Below are 21,348 nucleotides of genomic sequence, written 5' to 3'. Positions count from 1 at the left end.
CACTACGTTGCCTGGCGGATGGACATGTGACTAACATACCACTCTTGAACTCCGATCCTTCCGCCAGGCAACGTAGTGCCGTACAACAGCGGAACAAACAAAACAAATCCGCTCATGGACAATCCATAGAAAAGCCGCACCTGACTAAAAGCCGCAGGGTTCAAAGCTTGTGCAAAAAGTAGCGGCTTATAGCCCGACAATTACGGTAATATTTCTGACTTTAAAATGATGAATTTTACAATACATTTTTAAACAATGTGTGTTGGCTATTGTATTTTTTTTTATCCTATCCTATGCAATCTTTCAATTTTACTCCATGGCACGAAGAATTTGGATGTATTAAAGCTGGCTCTAATGAGACAAATGTCCTTAATGCAAAACAGATTAAACTGGTTGCTGTCTGAAACAAACACTTAACATCTGCTAGAGAGTGATGTCAGATTATAGCAACATTTGTTTGCACAACGCTTGCAATCTGATTGATTAAAGCTTTGAATTGAGTTCGAGTTTCTAATATTTTACAGGCTGAGGCTTCAACTGTGACATTCCCTCGTTTATCAAGACAGAAGAAGAACGGCGGACACTTGGAGGACCTTTTATCCAAGAGAGACACGTTATTTTTCTGAAAGAGCATGAGACATTGGAATTCCAGGTACCTGCTGTCTCCGGGCTGCCACATAGTTAAGCTTCACCATCTCTTTCCCAAACTCTTTGAACCGGTTGGCCAGATCCTGCTCATTGGTAGCATTCTTTACTCCTTCCAGGGCCTCTTCCACCTGATACACACATACGCACACAGTCTTTCAAAAACTTTGTGCACAAACCAGTAGACAACGTCTTAAATAATTAATATTAGTTAAAGCATTTATTTTCTGTAATTGTAATTTCTAATGTGTTTTTAGTAGTTGTGTAATTTCAGTAAGTGTCAATCCATCTTTCTGATATATCCTAACTATAAACTGTTTATCCCTGTTAAAAATGCTGCGGAAGATGTAATGAAAACGGGAGAAGAGACAGAGATAATGTTAAGTGGCCTTTGATGGTGGGGCTTATACAGGCTTGAGTTAAGTCCCTATGTGGGCCTGAAGAATGAGACTGGAAAAAAGGATTTTTAGTGTTTGTGCATTTGTGAGACAGGGACAAAATGAGTGACTGCAGATGGATGCAGGCATGAGTTTGAGTCAGATTATACCAAATACATATCATTCTTTCTGGCACACTGTATTAACTCGAGTTATAAAGCCCAGAGCTACTGTCTAAGTGAATGAACAGCTCACGTTCTTCACATGACTACACTGAGAGTAGTTCATCACACTATGCTATAATGTCCGTTTCCAGGATGCTCCTCTATTCCCTTATCTAAATGCAAATGTGTGCAGAGGTTGTTATAAAAGTCTGCACTGACTACACGGACTGTACACCAACAGGAAGTCTTTTTCGTTTACTGACCTTCTTTAAGCAAACTTAAAACCACGTACAGATTTGGAGAGTGGGTATTTTTTACACATATATATATATATTTAAAGTGTTGCAGTTCTAAGTACAGCTCCATCACAACGTAACCAAGAAGTATACTTGGTTGGGTGTTAACTGCACTTACAATTTTAAGGTGGGCCAGCAGCCTCATGACATCAGCCATGTCAGCAAGGATGAGCAAGCGAGTGACAGCAGACAGCAGGGCGCGGGCAGCCCTCACCATGGTGCCACGCTTCACAGAGGAGCACGGGTCATCGGCAAACTCCGACGAGGCAATACGCATGGTTTCTCCTGCAAAATGGATAAAAGAAAACAGTAAGTGGAGCAGAGAGTAAGATATTATCTGTGTGTGCAGACTCTCATCACCCATATTGTTAAAACTGACTGGAGATTAAGTGTAATTACGCTTCTTCTCATAAAGCTCAGAGGTCATGAAGCAGTTTGTCAGAAAAACTACATGGTAAATGGCCTGTATTTATATAGCGCTTTACTAGTCCCTAAGGACCCCAAAGCGCTTTACATATCCAGTCATCCACCCATTCACGCACACATTCACACTGGTGATGGCAAGCTACATTGTAGCCACAGCCACCCTGGGGCGCACTGACAGAGGCGAGGCTGCCGGACACTGGCGCCACCGGGCCCTCTGACCACCACCAGTAGGCAACGGGTGAAGTGTCTTGCCCAAGGACACAACGACCGAGACTGTCCAAGCCGGGGCTCGAACCGGCAACCTTCCGATTACAAGGCGAACTCCCAACTCTTGAGCCACGATCGCTCTATTAAAACAGCTTGTCCTAGCAACCAGTTTGCAACCTGCTGACAACCTCCAGTTGCTAGGCAAATATATGTATTCCCCAACCAGTCACGAGAGAAGTTGCTTGCTGGTTAAATCAATCAGAAAAAGGGTGCTGCACCAAAAACCACCTTCGGATTGCTTTGGTTGCTAACTGATTGCTGCAGTCACCCACAGTTTCCATTTCAAAAGACCCAGCTTTTAGTTTGAAGACAAATGTTCTCCTTCTGCAGTTTACATTGAAATTTCCAAAGTTTTACTGCTACTTAACAAGTAGTTTGCTAGCATGGCAACCACAGTAAGCCTTAGACATTTCAGCTTAGGCCGGGTAGTACAGACAATATACTAGTATGTATATGGCTCATATTTCTGAGCAAAACCCATCCCCCACATCTCCAACATTAATGAATCTGAATACGCACATGCATGCAAACATTGGTACTCTAAATAATTAGACATGTTCCACCTGGATCAGGAGAAACCTGGCAACAGGCAAAAACTGGCAAACCACTTCTCTTAACATAAATAAGAATTAGTGAGTAAACAAAGTTGTTTATGTTATGCCAGAGTGAAAACCTCATAATCAGATAAACAGAACTCAGCATGTTAAACACAAACATGCACAGCATGTGTTCAACTAAACACACACACAGGGACACACACACAGAACTGCAAATGAACTCATGATGATACTGGTAGTGCCATACGTCTGTCTAGCCCAGTGAAGAGTGACAGAGAAAAGCGTATTACTGAACCCCTCCATGGTCTGAAATCAGCATCTCTAATTTAATTTATGACAAGATGAAGGGGACTGGGACCCTGAGGTCACATTGAGAGGAGCCTGATGAGGCGATGACAGATTTAAAACCATTTTATAATTCACAATGACTTTAACTAGGCAGACAATTCCTTTCAAAGGGGCGCGCTTCCAGCAGCTGCTAAAGGTCACTTAAACTGCGATATTATTTTTTAGTCTGTGGGATACAGACAACATAGCATATCCTCATGCTCATAAGTTTAACATTATTAATATGAACTGTTCTCCCTGATGACCTGGTATGTACAGTACTTATATACAACCTACCAAATATGTGGGGTATTAGTACTGACGTCCTATTATTTTCTTAAAGTCAGGAAGTAAGTATTTTAGTCTAATATTCTTTTCAGGGACATATTTTCTAAGAGTCAGAAAGGACTGTAAATTTGCTTCAGTATAAATATGGCCATTTGCACACAAAAATGCTGCAGTGTTAGTTGAAAGCATGTCCTACATTTTTTAAATGTCCAAGAATATTTTTTAACACACCTTGTCACTTCACTTTGCATGCCTAACAAGCGAGAAGATTAATCTTGAACCTTCTGATGTCAGCTGTGGTGATGACCTGTATGGTAACAGTCTATTTCACACCTCAGAAGAGCGGTGTGCCAAAGCAGTCAAGTCAATATTCAACAGTACCAGCAGCCAAGTACGCGCTGACAGAGCAGGATGAGGAATACGGCTACAACACAACATATGCTGAGCTCCATTTGCTCTTTCTGCTGATGTGGTTTCTGAACAGGGAATCCAATTCCATTCTGGGGACAAACATTTGATTCACATAAAGGCTCACTGACTTGCACTCCGCACAGAAAATAAACTTCGGAGAACTACAAAGTACTGTGACATTGCTCCATCTGTGTAAGCCGCCAGAAAGTAGAGTATGATTTGTTGTTCGAGTGAGGCGCTGCATCCATGCAGAAGTTTCAGTGACTAAGTTTCAAATCGTTAATGAGAATGGGCATCTATAATACCCTTAAATTCAGCAAGGTCCCTCAACATTACAGACAGTCGAAGCTTTAACGATGCATGACTTTAGGGTAAACAACTCCAGAACTAGACTCATTACATTCGTGAGGCTGCATGCACTGCAAGTGAAGCCTAAATCTAATGGGTACTAATCTGCTATATTTAATGGATTTGGCTTGCCACTTTTAACTCTCCATTCATCTAAAGTTGAGCAGACAGCTGACTTGCTATGACATTCAAAACACTTAATACTTTCCCAAAACATTACATTTATGTCAATTACGCTCCCTATTCATCTAGAATACTAATACTTACACAGCAAGAGAAGTCAGTAGGGGTCCTTATTTCAGTCATAATAGTAGTGAACATGGGTGTTGTAAATTAATACAGTGTCTTAGCATAAGCCATTTCCCAACACCATTTTTGTGGTGACTTAATGGTTATACCAGATACTACGATGATCTGTGATTTTGTTGTTTTCTGTTATTTTTCTAGCCTTCCCCGATGTGTCTTTCTAGCTCAAGTTTGAGTATGCTAGTCTGTGATTTCCTGTTTTATTTAGATAGCAGATAGTCTTGAGCATGTCATGTCTAGTTTGACTTCTGCTGTCTCGTTGTCTTGCTATCCAAGTGTTTCTCATTTGCCTTAAATAGTGCTGTCTTCTCTTTGTCACATTGTGTGTTTAAACTCCCAGTGTGGTTCCTCGTGTTACTCCTGCCTCTGCATTTATGTTATTTTGTTTATGGATTTCATTACTAGACTGTTTATTGAGTCTTCCTTCATTTCATTTCTGCATTTGGTTTCTCAATCTTGTGATTTCCTGCTAGTAGGCAAAGTAATCGTAAGTAGGTTTGGGGTGTAGCACCATTCTTGCAACTGATTTCACCCAGCAGCAGGAAGCAACCTCCATTAATCATTCAGTCGAGTAATACACATTTTTCCCCACCAACTAAAGGTTGCCAGGTGGTTGCCAACCAGTCTATAGTCCTGTGTGAGTGAGACCTTAAATAACCCATACAGAACTACTTTTGATTATTGGAATGATTTTGTCAACTACATATCAGTAACATTAATGTGACTACACTCTGAATTCCACATGCATCTCACACTTCCTCACTGTTCATCTGTAGTAGTGTCATGTGTAACTGCAACCTGGAGAGATGTGGTCTGTACGGATGCTCAGTTAAACATATGTAAATGAAAGTACTTCAAGCAGAATGAATGACAGAGATTTTGATTTCATATGTTACAGAGAATAAACAGGTTAACAACCCAGTCTCCATTCCATTGTAAATATATCCAAACTAGATGCTTGGAAATAAAGGAACATTTTTTATGTCTTTTAAAGTGTTTTGAAGAAAAAATATTTTAACCTCCTAAGACCCGAACTCTTCCACTGCATGCATTTTAAATTTCTCTTCATCATTCATCATTTTCATCATTCTGCCCAATGATTGTAAAAACAAAGAATTACCAATTTTTTTTTTACCTTACTTTTATTTTTAGGAAAAATAAGAGCCACATATGAGGATATTCATTTAAAATTTTGATAGAACAGTAGCAGTATAATGTCCTCATAAGTGGATATCAGGCCCTTGTAGAGCAAAATTGAATATTTTGGTCTAAATAACCCAAAGTGTTATGTCCACATATGTGGATGCCAGGTCCTAGGAGGTTAAAGACAATAACTGATGTTCTAGAAATTGATGATCTAGAAAAATTTACTAGATGTCTAACAGTGAATAAGCATAAGGAATTACACACACTAACAATCTTGTTATCTGACCAGTCACAATTTAAAAACAAAAATGAAAGCACAAACAGTTACCTTGCTTACGAACATCCTCCACAGCAGCAATAAGCTCCTCCTTGAGGTCCTGGCTGTCTTTGGCAATCTGCTCTCCCTTTTCGAGAAAGTTCTGGGTAGCCTGCTCAACAGACACTGCCAGGACATGGGCCTTCTTAGAGCGTCCCTTCTTCTTACTGGATGGCCCTTTGTTGCTGGTGTTCACCAGAGTAGTCACCTTCATAACAGGAGAGGAAAATAGAAAACTTACTGAACACACTGATTTGCTGCTTGTTGCTATGGTGTATGGTCATCGTTGTTTCTGAGGTTATGGCACATAACCTGCACATCCCAGCAATTAAAGATAATGAGAACACCAAAAATAATAGGAAGATCCAGTATGTATTATTTTATTATTATTCTAAAACATTAAAAACTGCTACAACCTAGTATCTGTTACAGGGCTTGCTGATTATAATCTTTATACATTCATAAGCCACTGTATTATGTAAGCCTCCAAAACCAAATACAGTCCAAGAAACCCCCTCACAGCCATACTGCCAACCATCAGAGGATATTTTTGATAGCTATTATGTGATAATTAGTAGTAATTATGTAATTTTAATGACATTATGCCACTGATATGGTAGCATAATAATGCATCTAAACCCTCTCTTTTATATAAAATACTTATTACCATTAAGTAACATTTCAGTTCATTTTACCCACTTTATACATATTTTTATTTCTATTCATTTGGTCCTTGGAAATGACTATGAAATAATAGTAGTGAAAACCCTACTGTGTTATTCAGCACCAATCTGGCTGAAATGTTGATAATGTTCTTATGTAAACAGTAACGAGGTCATGAGTAATTACTGGGTTCAAGTTCATATAGTGTATAATAAGTCAGTAATATAATTATTACTCAAGGCTTGATGGCAGAGATGTTCAGTTGTTCTGGGCATGGTGATCAGTGCCACTGAGATGATAGTGGTTTGAGTATGGGATTATACAGGGGAGCATTATATTACTGTGATTTATAATATTCTGATCTCAACACTTTGCAAATCAGGATCACAAAGGGGGGGGGGGGGGGGGGGGGGGGGATACGGGACTTCCTATGCATAAAAAGAAGATCTTGTCAAAAACTGTATTATTAGCTCTGTAAACATACTGTTATCTAAACACTTTACAAATGGTACCCAGTGTAATACTGAAACACAATATGGGCAATTTTCCCAATCCTATAAAAATGTAATTACACTAATCTTCTTTCTTTGGTTCTTTTCTGAATAATAATGTTTCTGTACATTCCATAATAATGCAGGGAGTATGACTTGTGCTGGTTTTGCACAAAGGAAAAAAGTTGAACGAAAACAAGATGACAAATAGTCCAAGCTTCGTTCATAATTTGGACCTTCACAACAATAATGAGGTTATTCATTCTAGATTCTATTACTGCTAAACTGTGTGCAGCATCAGTCAAGTACCTGTCTTGGGCTGCAACCACTGACAATATCCATCAGTGCTTTTGCAGGAATGTTGCAGGAACGCACAAACACAGATATATTTTACTAATACTGTTAGTCCATCTAACTGTATTAATAAAACTTCAGTGTTTTACAGGATTATGTTGTTTTTGTTGAGGTCCTGGCTCTGGGGAGGATTGTCAATGACTGATAGTGTTCCTTTCTCTGTTTTTCTATCCAGGTAGGCTTTTAATGTATTGGCAGTGTGTTTGGGATCCTTGTCACACTGAAAAATGAAGCTTTTGCCAATCAGACACTTTCCAGATAGTACTGCATGTGGATCAAAATCTGACAGCAATTTTCTATGTTAATAACTCCGTGGATTTTGACAAAATTCCCAACATCACTGGCTGAAATTCAACCACAAACCATTACAGTTTTCATTGTGTGTTACAGATGGCTATCATAAGACCTTTTGCCACTGATTTAGACCAGTCTTTATCTTCTTCTTTCCCATCGTTATGAATGGCTTTCTGAGAGCCACCCTTACACTGAGTGCATTTCTGATTAGGTTTTGGTGAACAGTAGATAGGTACATTTGCCCAAGGATCAAATGTATTTTTCAGGTCCTGTGTCAGGTTTGATTGCTGGATTTTTTTAGATCCATGACTTTCAGATACTGTTCACCTGTTGCAGATAGTCTGCAGGCCTGCCAAGTCTTCTTTTGTCCTCCACTTGTCCAGTTGCACATTTTTTAGGACACAGTATACATCGCGCAGAGATGTGCCAACTTTTTAGTAAATAGCTCTTTGTGAATCACCTTGGTGCACAGATTACTGCTTCATGTTTGTCAAAAGATGTTCTCTCTGGTATTTTTTTAATAATAGATGCAAAGGAAAAATTGACAACAAATATAAATATAAATTATTAAAACAAGATCTCTGCTGTTGATTATTTTGTGTATGTGCTGTTTCCATCTTTGTGTAGACACAACACGGGTTCATCCCTTGAGTTAGCTTCCTTAACTAGCAAAAGTAACAATTCTGAAGATTTTCAGGTAAAAAGACAAGACTAAAAAAGCAGCCAATGCACAAAGAAAAACTTTCAAAGACCTTAAAAACCTTTAAAACAATTACGAGTACATCTGAGGGTATATATTAAGACTTTTGCACAGCACTGTAGTTATGGATTCTTTCACAACATTAAAAAACCATTTAGCTATCAGTGTAAAGTACCAAACACTGCACTGTATCAAAAGTGATATCATCATAGAAACAAAATGATCACCTCTAAAAGAATAACATCCTACTTTTAGCATAATTAAGACAAAATAATGAAACAAAGAATACATTAAAGTCAATAAGCTTAGAGGGCAAGAGCATAACCAATCATTGCTGCTTGTACAGGCAAGTAGGGACTAGAAACATTTGGCTGCTTATATCTTGGTGACACATTTGCTGTACATAATTATACACTCCCATCTGAAGCCAGGGAGAACGTACATGGGCAGAATTGCTCATTCCACACTCCAGTCAGAGACTGCCTTTGGACTATCTGTCTGACGGCAGCTGAACTTGCACAATAGAGTGATATGATTAGTTTGAGGAATATATCAGAAGCTTTCACTCTGAAAAGCCCCTAAGAGCAAAGTTATGTCCTGTCAAGGCGGCATTACTTCAGGGCTTCTAGCCTGCAATATAAGTGTTAATGATGTATGGCTTCACTCATGATGGATCCAGGAATAGTAAAGCTGATAAAAGACCAAGTTAAACTTTTAGGTCATCGTGTATTTGTCTAGAAACGAATTCATGATTCAATAGCATTATTTTAGGATTTAGAAACTCTGATACATCTTAACCATCAGGTCATCTGTTCAGCACCACTTGGCACAGTGGAATTAGTGCTCAATATGAAGTGCAATGATGTGTTTATTTCAATCCTGGTTGTTATAAATCAATAACTCATCATTATATTTACACATGAATGGACAGAAACACACACACAGACGCACAAACTCACACTCGTCTATAATACCAAAAACTCCCTTCACCTCAGAGATAAGGAAACACTCAGAGTTAGTGACACTAGGGCTGCACGAAAACAGAAAACCGCGATCTCGATTCATACTTATGTGCGATCTCATTTACAAATGACAACGATTTAAAAAAAAAAAAAAAGAAAAAAAAAAAAAGACGACGATTGTACCGCATTTTGATCCGGGACGTAATCTGCATGAAAACAAGCGCTCACTCTTCCTGCTCAACAAATGACAAGGGCGGAGCCTTATACCACGTGATACAGAAGCTGTGCCGTGTGATGTTAAAATTAGCAGGGAAAAAACAACGGAGAGCACGTCAGGGATGAGGAGAAAGTGACAGGAGAAAATCCGTCCCGGTCAACCACCCAAACATCAATAACGGGAACCTTATACAGCGCTTCCCTATACCCGTCGAACTCCCGCAGGCACAAAGAAATTACGGAGGCTATCACTTATCACATGACCAAAGATATGGCTCCCATCAACACTGTGCAAAACGAGGGATTTAGGAAAATGATCAACACCCTAGACAAACGCTACACAGTGCCGTCCCGCAACTATTTTTCTATTGTTGCACTACCTGCTCTATACACGCAGTGTCGAGCAACGGTGGAGACGGAATTTCAAGCAGTACAACATTTTGCGGCAACGACAAAATGTGAGACATTTATTGTTTTTATGTTCAGTTTCAACTGTTGCGAAGTTGATGTGCAGTTAATAAGTGCAATAAATATTTATACTGGAAAAGAAAATCGTGAGAGAATCGTGATCTCAATTCTAAGCCAAAAAATCGTGATTCTCATTTTATGCAAAATCGTGCAGCCTTAAGTGACACTCAAATAAAACCATTCATTAACACAGGAACACAATCAAAAAATAACTATCTGGTTTTTTCAAGCAGATCACCAACACGTTTTTTTGATTGTTGACAAAGATAAGAACCCCAAAAAACAACTGTAAGTTAATTAATGCAGTTATATTACAATTACATGACTACAGATAAAGTTACACAACAGCTAAGCTTAGCCAGCTCTATTGTTGCCGATTAGTCATTAGCATAGCGTCAATGGCTTGTGTGCATGCATGCACACACAATGCAGATGACAGTTCACCATGTTACTGCAGCATTTGAAAAAGAAGAGGCCAGCTCACCCTTTGTCGTCCATCACTTAGTAACATATGTCCAATGTCAGTTTGCAAGCTTACATTAAAATAACTTCTGCTCCAGTCCTGTGAATAAGGTATTACTAATTTTATTAACCCATTAACGGTGCCATATTATTATACCTACACTCCAAGCAGTCTTTAAGTTTTTGCAGAGTATGGATACGGTAATGAAACAATCCCACAGTCCTTTTTTATTTAACTGATGTTAAGAGTCAAGTGTCTCTTATATGCATACACATTCAACACATTTCTGATTTATGAGAGTTACATGTCATATACAGTCATTATAAAGCTCTTTGAATGCTCCGCTAGGGTAGAAAGAGCTATGTCAGAACCAGTCCACATACCAATAAGCAAAAATTAAGTTTATCCTAAAATGCAAGCAGCTGCTGTTCGTTTCTCTTACTAGTTATTAGAGGCCAAGTTTGTAGAGTTGCCTTCTTATCTTGCCTGCATTAAAAGTTGATCAGCCCTTTTTGAACTTGAGTGTTGATATAATGTCTTATGTAACTCTTCCATGGAAGAGAACAACATACTGAGTTATGAATCTGAGTGGTTTATCTGCTCTTCAAACCCTCATCCATTCATAAACACAGGGTTGGCCTGTCAAATACACACAGCGATCACTACTGTATCAGCCAAGCTGCTTTCCACAGGGAGAAAATCACTAAAGTCAAACCTAGGTGATGTTTTGTTCTACAGCAGTAGCTTAAAAAATTATGTATATTTAATTATATCTGTGATAACCTCACAGCAGGCACCGAGCTGGAATCAACTCCATTACCTTCACACAGACTTAGCTGTATTGCTTTTGCCTAACTGTCCATGCATTCATATGCTTAGCTGAATATCCCAAGAATGAGCTCTAGAGAAGCAAAAATTATACCATTTTCAGTTCATATTAAATAACTTTAACTTCAATAACAGTTAAAAACTGTTACCCATGTATTACACAGGCTATTTACTCCAAGAAGCACAAACAAATAATTAATTTTAAGGACCTACATGAACGGCCAGTGGGGATAATGCTAATTAGGCGAAGAATTTGCATCAGACTTAACAAACAAACATTACTGGGAGCAAAAAGCATTGCAGGGGGTATTTCAGTGCTTTTGCATGAGGCTGAATGACATAGCGATTTGATGTCCTTAGATACTTAAGATTTTTACTGTGGCTGAGTCATTTAAATTCAATCACGGTCACTTTCACGCTGATATGGTGCACTACAAAAAGCCATTGCCATTCTCAGCCAATCAAGAAACAGGGAAAAATATTTGGAGGGTTCTGGCTCCAACCAGGAGAGATGGTGCTGACCTTAAAGCCACTCTCTAAGACTTGTAATGAATGTAAATTATGTGCTGTTTCCATCTTTAAATGCAGCGTGTGTCACATTAAACATAACCCGGTACTTGCTGCTCATCTAAAGCTGTTAGCGGGGGGAAAAGTATGTAATAAAGGTACACATCATAGAGAGGTATAGTACCTGCTGTAGCACTGTGACATCAACTCATAACTCAGCTCATTGGCTTAAAGATATTTTCCGAACATCATGACTTTAACACAAGAAAGTCTGAATGATACATTATCACTTGCAAGCACAAAATAAGAACTGTGCTCACTGAATAATCGAATGCATGCCCCAAGGAAAGAGTTAGAAACAAGTAGTTTGCAAAATGAAAAAATGAAGTGAGCCACAATAATGTCTCCCTAGTGCATCCAAATATGCTCTGACACAAAACAAAATAAATTCACTGTCTACGCAAGGCAGCCTTGCCCTTTCTGGCAGCTGGTAATTGGCCCTTGGTAAGCCCATTTATCGTGCATATTAGCAGCACTGTTTGGACTTTATGCAAGACCACACCGAGGTTCATTCCAAACAACCACAAGTTATGTCCTCCTCTCAGCCTTAACGCACAACGCTGAGACACAGTCAGCCTTTGCAAGACTATAATCCTCTATGCAACCTGTAAAGCACACCCATATAGATCTGTCTCATTAAGCTTAGAAATAGTGAGTATTTCTTTCAAGATATTTAGTAGGGTATTTAATTCTTTAAGATTACGCATCAACTCTGAGGTCATGTGTGAAATGATATACATTGTTAAAACGACAGGAGGTGCACGTGTCAGTGAACCGACTTGTCAGTTTTACTTAAGCCAATTTTAAAATTGGCTTTCGCTAAGCGCATAAAAGTATTAACCAGCATAACATTAGTAATCGCATGAAAGCCTAAATATAGATGTCTAATCAGTAGATTTAGAATTAAATGATCAGAAATTATGGCATCATTGGTGGTATGTAAAAAAAAAAGAAAAATTAAAAAAAAGGGGCATAGTCATTCTGCACAGATGATGCACCAATGTAAAATATTTATTCTTAACCAACTAAGCAGGGAGACTCTCATTTGGTTTAGTGCTTCCGAATGAGGAAAGAATTAAAATCTCTGTCTGAACACTTCCTGAGGGTGAAGAGAGACACACTGAGCGCTTTGGTTCATTATGTTGTTATGTGCTGAACCACAGGGGCCCTCCACACAGATGGTGATTCTGCAACATGCTATTTTACATTATGTGGTTCTCCAGCAGCCAGATGTAAACACAATATGTCAGATCCCATTTATTTACTGGCATGTATAAAATAAAGTTCTTCTGCTTACAACAAATGTCTAGTGCGAGCTGAGCACAATATAAGAAATGAAAAATGTGAAGTATAAAAGGTCGAGGTTTTCTTAAACTGTGGTACTTTTGCGAGACCCTCATAGACATTGGTGTCCATGAGGGTTTCTTTCACGCTTTCTGTGTTTATTCACCACTTTGCATTTAAGCATTAGTTATTATTAATCTCTGGCTCGCTTCCACAGTGTGTTTTTTGTCTTGTCTCCCTTCCCTCACCCCCAACTGGTCATGCCAGCCTGGTTCTGCTAGAGGATTCTCCCTGTTAAAAGGGATTGTTTTCTTCCCACTGTTGCCAAGTGCTTGCTTATAGGAGTCATCTGACTTGACTTGAATTTAATTGAATTAAAAATGTGTCTGATTTATAGTTATTGCTAACCCACAAGAACACAACCCTGGAAACAGCCAGTAAACTAGCGATGGATCTGTGTATACCTGAGCTGTATGGATACACAGCTTTATCTGTGATACCACGAGAAGATCAACAAGGATTGAGTCATCTTCAACAAATTTCAGCTGAACATACATTTCATAAAACGCAGGCGCTCATGTAATTGTTTTGCCAGTAATAAGATGGAACTAAAAAGTGATTAGGGAAAAAAGAGAGATGAGCACAGGGGTGATAACATCAAGACCCGGACACTGAGCAAGAAAGAAACAAGCTTAGAACAAAACCAAAACAAAATTTCCTGGCCATACCCAAGTAGACACAAAAAAAACCTCAGTTTTTACCCATGCTTTTTCATCAAACTTTAACAATTTTAACTCCAAAGTAACAGAAATAATTTATCCTTTAAATATCCAAAAGGAAAAAAAACGACTTATAATCATAGTTATGCTGCAGAAGTCCTGAGGTTTATGCCTCCTTTTAGTTATAAAGAGTTGCTGTGTCTTTTGTTCCAGTTTTATTGCTGATCAATAGTTTTAAATGCCATGTGGCCACTCCTCTGCAGAGACTGACCAGTGGACTCGTCCGTCAGTAGTAAATCCCCTTGACTCTGCGTAGCCATTCAATTTTCCGCCTTCAACCTCTAAGACTCGCATCCAAAGGATGAGTGATGATTTAACCACTGAACACTACAGAAGGGCGTGTGCATGTGTGCGTGCGTAATAGCCAACTACACATGTAAGATCCTGTACACATATCCAGAGAGATTATTTTAACCTTTATCATGTTATATAGTAACTGATATACAGTGCTCAAGGTTCTTTTTTTACAAGACCATTTATAGACATGTGTAAAGAGCATAATGTGTCCAAAAGCCCAGGGGACGAAAGCAGGATGGGGCCTTCTACAACTTAGTCGCCTCGCTGTGACTGTACTAAAACGTGTGTAGCTGCTGTGACGACCTAAAGCCACATATTACACACTAGCTGACCACCAAGTGTTTGGCTGCAGGAACAATACACACTACTGATCGCTTAATCACCAGGAAGCTGAACATCCATTCATACACAAACTACAGAGTCAAACCGAATGAATAGGCAGAGAGGCGGCTTTACAGCTCTAAAATTCAGCAAGGCTGAATACCTTGTCCCCGAGGACTTTGCTTAGCTGGTGTTATACTGTGTTATTTAAAATATATTTTGAAGTTAACAAGTCCTGAAGTGCAAGGCGAGAAGGATTAGCCAGCATTAATGTACCTGAATAGGTTTTCGGGTGGCAAAGAGGAAGAATGTTAGCAGGAAGTGTCACACTGCAATGGTGTCAAGCTCTGACATTCTTAACCCCAACATGTGCTCTTGCAGCTATATCCTCTAAAAGTCTCTTGGCAGCTTACTTAAACGCAAATGCTGGAGAGAAACTGTGTCATATAACAATGAATAAGAAGGGAAAAAATGTATGAATTTAAAAAAAAAAAAATGGCATTGCTGTCAAATATTTTTCTACTTCCTGGTTTATTTTCTGACAAATAAAGATATCCATGCACCTAAAAACTGCCAGGTTTGAATTTGAATTCTTTCAAGTGTTTGCTCTTGATATGTGATATTTGCACCAAATCTTTATACTCCAAGAACATATTTGGTGGTTCTAACTTGCAGGTGTGAACACTCACAGAACTGAACAAATAAGTGCAGGAAAACATGATTCAGTAGAACAGCAGAGCCAATGAATTAAAAGCATTTTCTGCGATAATGATTCGCACATTTAATTCCCCAAGGTGAACCTCTAAGAACAGCATTCATTCATTCTGCTTTGAGAGCAATAGGCTTTCAGTCTCCCCATAATATTTCCTCATTAGTAACCCCTTAGCTCAAATCCCTGTTTGATCCTCCTACTCCTTCATTATCATTCTCACTGCAGATATCTTTGTATCAGTGCTGTTTCTTCACTCTGAGGAATGACAGGACAATGTGATGTGTAGCTGACAGAACAAAACTGAGTGGGGCAGTAAATGGTAGAAGCAGTTTTCAGGTGGAGCATTTGATGTGTTAACACATTTGCATTCAGGTCTAAAAGGAGTCAAAGCTTACATGTACATACTCTGAGTGTAGCGCACTGAAAATTATTAGCAAGCCTAAGAAAATGCTTGGATGAAAAGAGCTATATCAACATATTATTTCAACTAGTGTGCAAAACAGCCCATGATTAGGCCTTTGGGAACTAATCTGAGGAAAACAAAGAGTGGGAGAGAGTGGGTTTTAAATCTGTGTGCAAGGCTGGCCAATTAGAACATTTCAGCAACAGCGCATTCATTTTAACTGTCAAACTCTCAACTACCTCTATAGGAAAAAAGAAAGAAAGTTTAGTAGATTTACCTATTCTTTAGTGAAAATGTCAGTGAGTCCCCATTTGACTCGGGTTCATTTCTTTGCATGACACCCCTTGAGGCGCATAATCTTCATAACAAATGCCAAAATATGTGCCACCCAAAATGATGCTCACTTCAAAGACAAACCACATAAAAGCTTTCTTAAATCTCATTCTGAAATGGTATGGGTACGGTCACAAGGATCAGTGTCAAAGGAATCAGTGCAGCAATCCTCAGGGGAAAAAAAGGGGGCTTCGAGGAGTGTGTGAAAATAATATCACTACAGTACAACAAAGTTTGGATTTTATATCATGTTGAGATGATTAACAACAGAAGTCATCTGAATCGACAGTATCTGTGCCTTCTTCACAGCAGACTCAAATAATCAGAGGATTTAGAACGACTGCATATGACTGCTCTGCAGCATGCACTAATCTAATGATGAAACTTCACAAACAGATCTTATTTTTTTCTTATTGCAAGTAATCTACATGTATTTACCCATTTTAGCAGCATAGCATGCTCATTACCCGCTATTTAAAGCCCTGTGAACATGAAGCTATTAATAGGATCCCTGTCCAAAAAAGTAAAAACCTAAACTAGGCTTAGTGTTGTCACCGCAGTTCCATATTTTATTAAGCCTGCTGATATTATAAAGGGCTGCCGCTTCAATTTTAGAAGCTGCTAAATAATTGAGTCATTTCTACAGTGTACTAAATGAATATAACATGGGCTTAAAGGATCAATACACTGAAGGTCGGGTTTGATTTTCATGTTTCTTGGGGTTACTGTATCTTATACTATGTAAAGTGTCAATAAACCTACAGATTGCAACGTAGTAAGTTTAATGAAAAGCAATTTTATTAAGAAAAACAGTTCAGGTGAACATGTTATCATGACAAGAATGCAAGAAGAATGAAAACTGGACACACTATGTGAACAGTGCTGTCATGAGTCACAAATTGGCCTGGCTGTATGCTTGCTACACAGAAAGTCCTACAAATCTAACTAGTGTTCCCACTAGCTCAATCAACAGACTATAGGTTTCCTCAAGGTAGAAACTAAATGCATTGGATAAATATAGTAATCAGACTCTAAGAAAACTATGATCACAGAAAAATAGATTAGCCGTCAACTTATTTAGATTTGCTACAAAAAGCTCAAAGGGCCAAAACATTTAGGACAAGAGACAGGTTAAGATTCTAATTAAGTTTATTGATAAAATAAAATAAAATAAAATAAAAGTGTAACAAAGGGACCCTGTGTGAAGGATGAGGAAAGTGAAAGGGGTAAAAAGCAAGAGAGAGGGCGCTATAGAGGCCACTTAAATATGCCCACAGGTGCCCCAAGTTTGTCATCAAGAGAGAGAACCGAGAATTTAAAGACACAGATCAGACACGCAACAACTGTGTAGATGAATTACTCTCTGTCTGCTATTTAGGGAATTATTTATTGTCCACTATAATATTTAGGTGTTTAAAGTGAAGATTACGATGATGGAAAAAGAATGTAGACCATTACCACACTGGCTCAGGCCTTTTTTACTGGCCAGATGGTGAGCACAAAATCACATACAGCTACACTAATATAGTTTGAGGGCAACATCTAATGATTCAGTTCTCTGTACAATATGTGGAAAAATAATACCTATAATTACTAGGTTCACTCCTGTGCAGGTAATAACCTATATCGACTACTAACTCCACCTTCAAGCAGTGTAACACCAACTAACGCTGAAAGAATATTTATAACAGAAAATGTAGAGGCCAAAGTTGTTCAGCAGTTATTCATGAAAATTGGCTTATTTGGTGTCTGTTTCTTATGATAATAAGACCCTTTTTTTTATCAAGGTAAACCAGGTTTATAGGTCATAAGGGAAGAGGATGGCTGCCTGCAAGAAATAAAAGACAAACAAATTGTAAAAAGCATACTTTCTTATTGAGGAAATATCACCCCCAAAAAAGCAGACACCCATTTCTGCCACATCTGTGCAAACTCCACTACCAGCCAGAATCTCGGATTATTGACCCCTGTGGGCTCATTATCACAGACGCAAACAACATAGGCTGGCATATTGCCATTCTCTATTCAGTCCAGGCTCTGTACCAGACAAGCAAAATCATGTTTGTGTTGGTTCACAAAACATCTGATTTTCCAGACCTATATTGATACACCATGAGTGTATTTAGCAGCAAATTGATTCACAAATTATCAAACATAAACAAGACATACTGACCTTGGGCTTTCCGCTGTTGCACCCACATACTTCTACAGTTTTGTCACATAGAATGAATAAACACTTCTGACATGGAAAAGTATATCTATAAGTATCAGGAAAATTACAGCTTTGACACAAAAAACAGATCACATGAACTCTAGGCAGAGTGAACCAGCATCAATACTTTGTGGCTGCTGAAGCTGAATGAAATTTAGCTAAAAAAAAAAAAAAAAGTCATTGGGGATGTTTGGTTAATCTTATGGTTAAGTGGATGTTTAAAAACCGTCAACCTTTTTTTTTCTAAGAAAAATGCTTCACGGAGATAAGTTGTGCTTAACCATAATGTAGACAGAGATAGATTGTGAGCTGTGGAAAGTAAAACACTTTTGCAATCATGCAGTCTCATTTGCATAGATGGCCCAGACCTGCCGATTTTACTTTGGAGAAAAAGATAAGTATTTTAAGAGACAGCCTTATATAACTAGCAACAAGCTTTTCTTCAACCACCAAAGGCTCTTCTCATAAAACATGCAGCTGAGCTGTGCTTCTCAGTAAAATTTACTCACACTCCAATGGACAACCATGAGGACAAAAATACAAAATGTGTGACTGTAGTGATTTTTTTACCTACCTATAAGTAAATGTACCTAATAACACCCTGCAATGCAGAGTTTTCAATGAAATGTGATTTTAATAAAGACTTTCTCACACGTCAAAGTAAGAAAAGCATAAATATAGGTAATAAGATAAATAATGGCTGAATTCCCTTTAGCTGTTTCAGTTTCAGCTTCCTTGATGGCCAAACTCATATATCATAGCACTCCTTAAATTGGATCGAGCCATAATTAATCATATTGCTTAGTGAGATTTATTTAATCTACATCGCAAACAAGTTTGTGTCAAATATCAGTCATCTATATTGTTGCTGCATGTATAGCTTAATTTCTGTGACATCTATTAGATACGAAAAAGATCCCTGTCGTCCACTTATCATTTCTATCAGATATGAAAATGTATGTATTTATCACACAGACCTCTTATTTTTGAGAAATACTATTTCAAACCTCTATATGGCACTATATTTAGAATAATAAAGCCGAGATTTCTCTTGACTGGAGGGCATAGTGGTAAGAGAACAGTAAAAACAACAGTTAAACTAGAAGGGCTGTGTTTCTGAGGCAATCTCTTTTGATGTGATGCATTTTCTCTGGTAGAGTAGCAGAGAGGCAACGAGGCAACCAGCATCTGTGCAGAACTGCTGTTCAGAACCCTGGGGCAAGCCATATGCTGACATAGTAAAGTGTCAGAAGATACTGCCCAAAGACAGATGAGTGTGTTGTTTCACAAGATCCAGCAATGACCCCCAGGCAATGGCAGAAGTAATGAGAAGACGTACGCTAACAGGAGGCGATCTGCATAACGACACAGCTGTCATTCTTATCATACAGGTGAAGCATTACTTACTATTACCACCTTTGTCAAGGCATCAGCTAAAAATGTGCTATGCCTTCGCACATGTGTATTTTTGTCTCACGGGCAGGTGAAGAAGTGTTTGAGTCTGACAGCCACATATGAAGGAAACACCAGTGGTTTGATTTTTCATCAGAATGCAAACACTACACTAAAACTGTTGTGAGTTCACTGCCTGGCTAGCAAATATCTTAATGTACTGACCACCTGCAGTTTTCCAAATAATAAAAGTAGCAAAGCTAACAGTGACAGTTTTAATAAAACAATTTTACTAGGTCCTTGCTTTAGATAGATTTAATTGGAAATGTTACTCTAAAATTTCACCCCAACAGGGGAGGAAAATCCAGTTTTTAGAAAACTGCAACATCTCTGTCGAGACACAATGTCTTTGCTGAAAAATGACATTCACAGAACATAATGTGTACAGTTTTCAATGGTCCTATTTTCTACTTGAGAAATTGCCCTTGTTTATATGAAATGTACACACTTTCATATAAGGGCTCTATTCAATACACGTAAAGTCAAATATTTCAAGCCTTTATTATTATTTTGATTATGGCTTATAGCTCATAAATTACATTTAAAACTCTTCAAAGTATGTTCATTTGTACACAGCAGCATTTGGTTGGAAACCCCCGACTACAAATTACAGCGTGACATAGAAGTGATGGTCTTGTAACACTCTGACAACAGCCTTCAGCTCGTCTGTATTTTTGGGTCGGGTATTTCTCATCTTCCTCTTACAATACCTCATTGATTCTTTGTGGGGTTCAGGCAAGTTGGCAGGCCAATCAAGAACTGTAATAACATGGTCAGCAAACAATCTAGGAGTTTTGACTTTGTGAGCAGGTAACGAGTCCTGATGGTGAAGAAAATTGGCATCTCTGTAAACTCTGTCACCAAATGGAAAGTCAAAGTGCTCTTAAATCGTGTCCTAACTGTGGACTTGATAAAACACCACCAACACAGCAGCAGAAACATGGTACCCCAAGTCATCACAGACTGCAGAAACTTCACACTGGACTTCAAACACCTTGAATTATGAGCCTTTCCACTCTTCCTCCAGACCGAGTTCCACAAGAAATTCAAAAAATTACTTTCATCTGAAAAGAGGACTTTAGAGTACTAAGAAACTGACCAGTTATTTTTCTCCTTAGCCCAGATACGATGTTTCTGTCATTATCTCGACAGAAGCAGTGGCTTGATATTAGGAATGTGACAACTGAAGTCCCTTTCCTGAAGACATGTGCATGTGGTTGCTCTTCATCTCCAGACACCAGCCTCAGCGTATTCCTTGAAAAGCTTTCCTAAGTTCTTGCCAGTCATTCTACAAGCTTGTTACTTGTATATCTTTTCATGCCACACTTTTACATCAAGTCAACTTTCCATTAATGTGCTTTCTTACAGCACTCTGTGAACAACCATCCTAGGAAGGATCACCATCTGGAAAGTGCCATGTCAGTGGTCTTTGCTAAGATTGTGGTTGCATGTGCTGAACAAGACTACAAGATATCGGAAGAGTAATTGGAAGCAAAATAGTCTAATGTTTTGAGATTTTTAATTTTTTTTTTGTACAGCATCTTCTATTAATTGCATGTCAGTGCTGAAGAGACAAATATAGTTTCTAACATGTTTTAATAATACAGTTTTTTTTTAGAATTAGATCCTTTATTAAGATGGCAATAATAGGATTGATCAATATTATAGATTTGAG

At 38.4% G+C, this 21,348-nt stretch overlaps 1 protein-coding gene across 1 annotated transcript in view; it reads right to left on the bottom strand.

Moving 5' to 3' along the window:
- ctnna2 (catenin (cadherin-associated protein), alpha 2) overlaps nt 1-21,348 on the bottom strand; it is a 353,288-nt gene that overhangs the window by 280,524 nt on the left and 51,416 nt on the right. The window contains exons 3-5 of the mRNA XM_080879193.1: nt 5,887-6,082; nt 1,601-1,767; nt 657-776 (exon numbers count right to left, since the gene is read on the bottom strand). Of these exons, the coding sequence (XP_080735319.1) occupies nt 657-776; nt 1,601-1,767; nt 5,887-6,082 (483 nt within the window). The remainder of the gene's footprint in view (nt 1-656; nt 777-1,600; nt 1,768-5,886; nt 6,083-21,348) is intronic.

Source organism: Rhamphochromis sp. 'chilingali', assembly GCF_963969265.1.
Source record: "Rhamphochromis sp. 'chilingali' genome assembly, chromosome: 4".
Lineage (NCBI taxonomy): Eukaryota > Metazoa > Chordata > Actinopteri > Cichliformes > Cichlidae > Rhamphochromis > Rhamphochromis sp. 'chilingali'.
The sequence above is the reverse complement of the archived record's forward strand: the minus strand, read 5'-3'. Positions and strand labels throughout refer to the sequence as shown.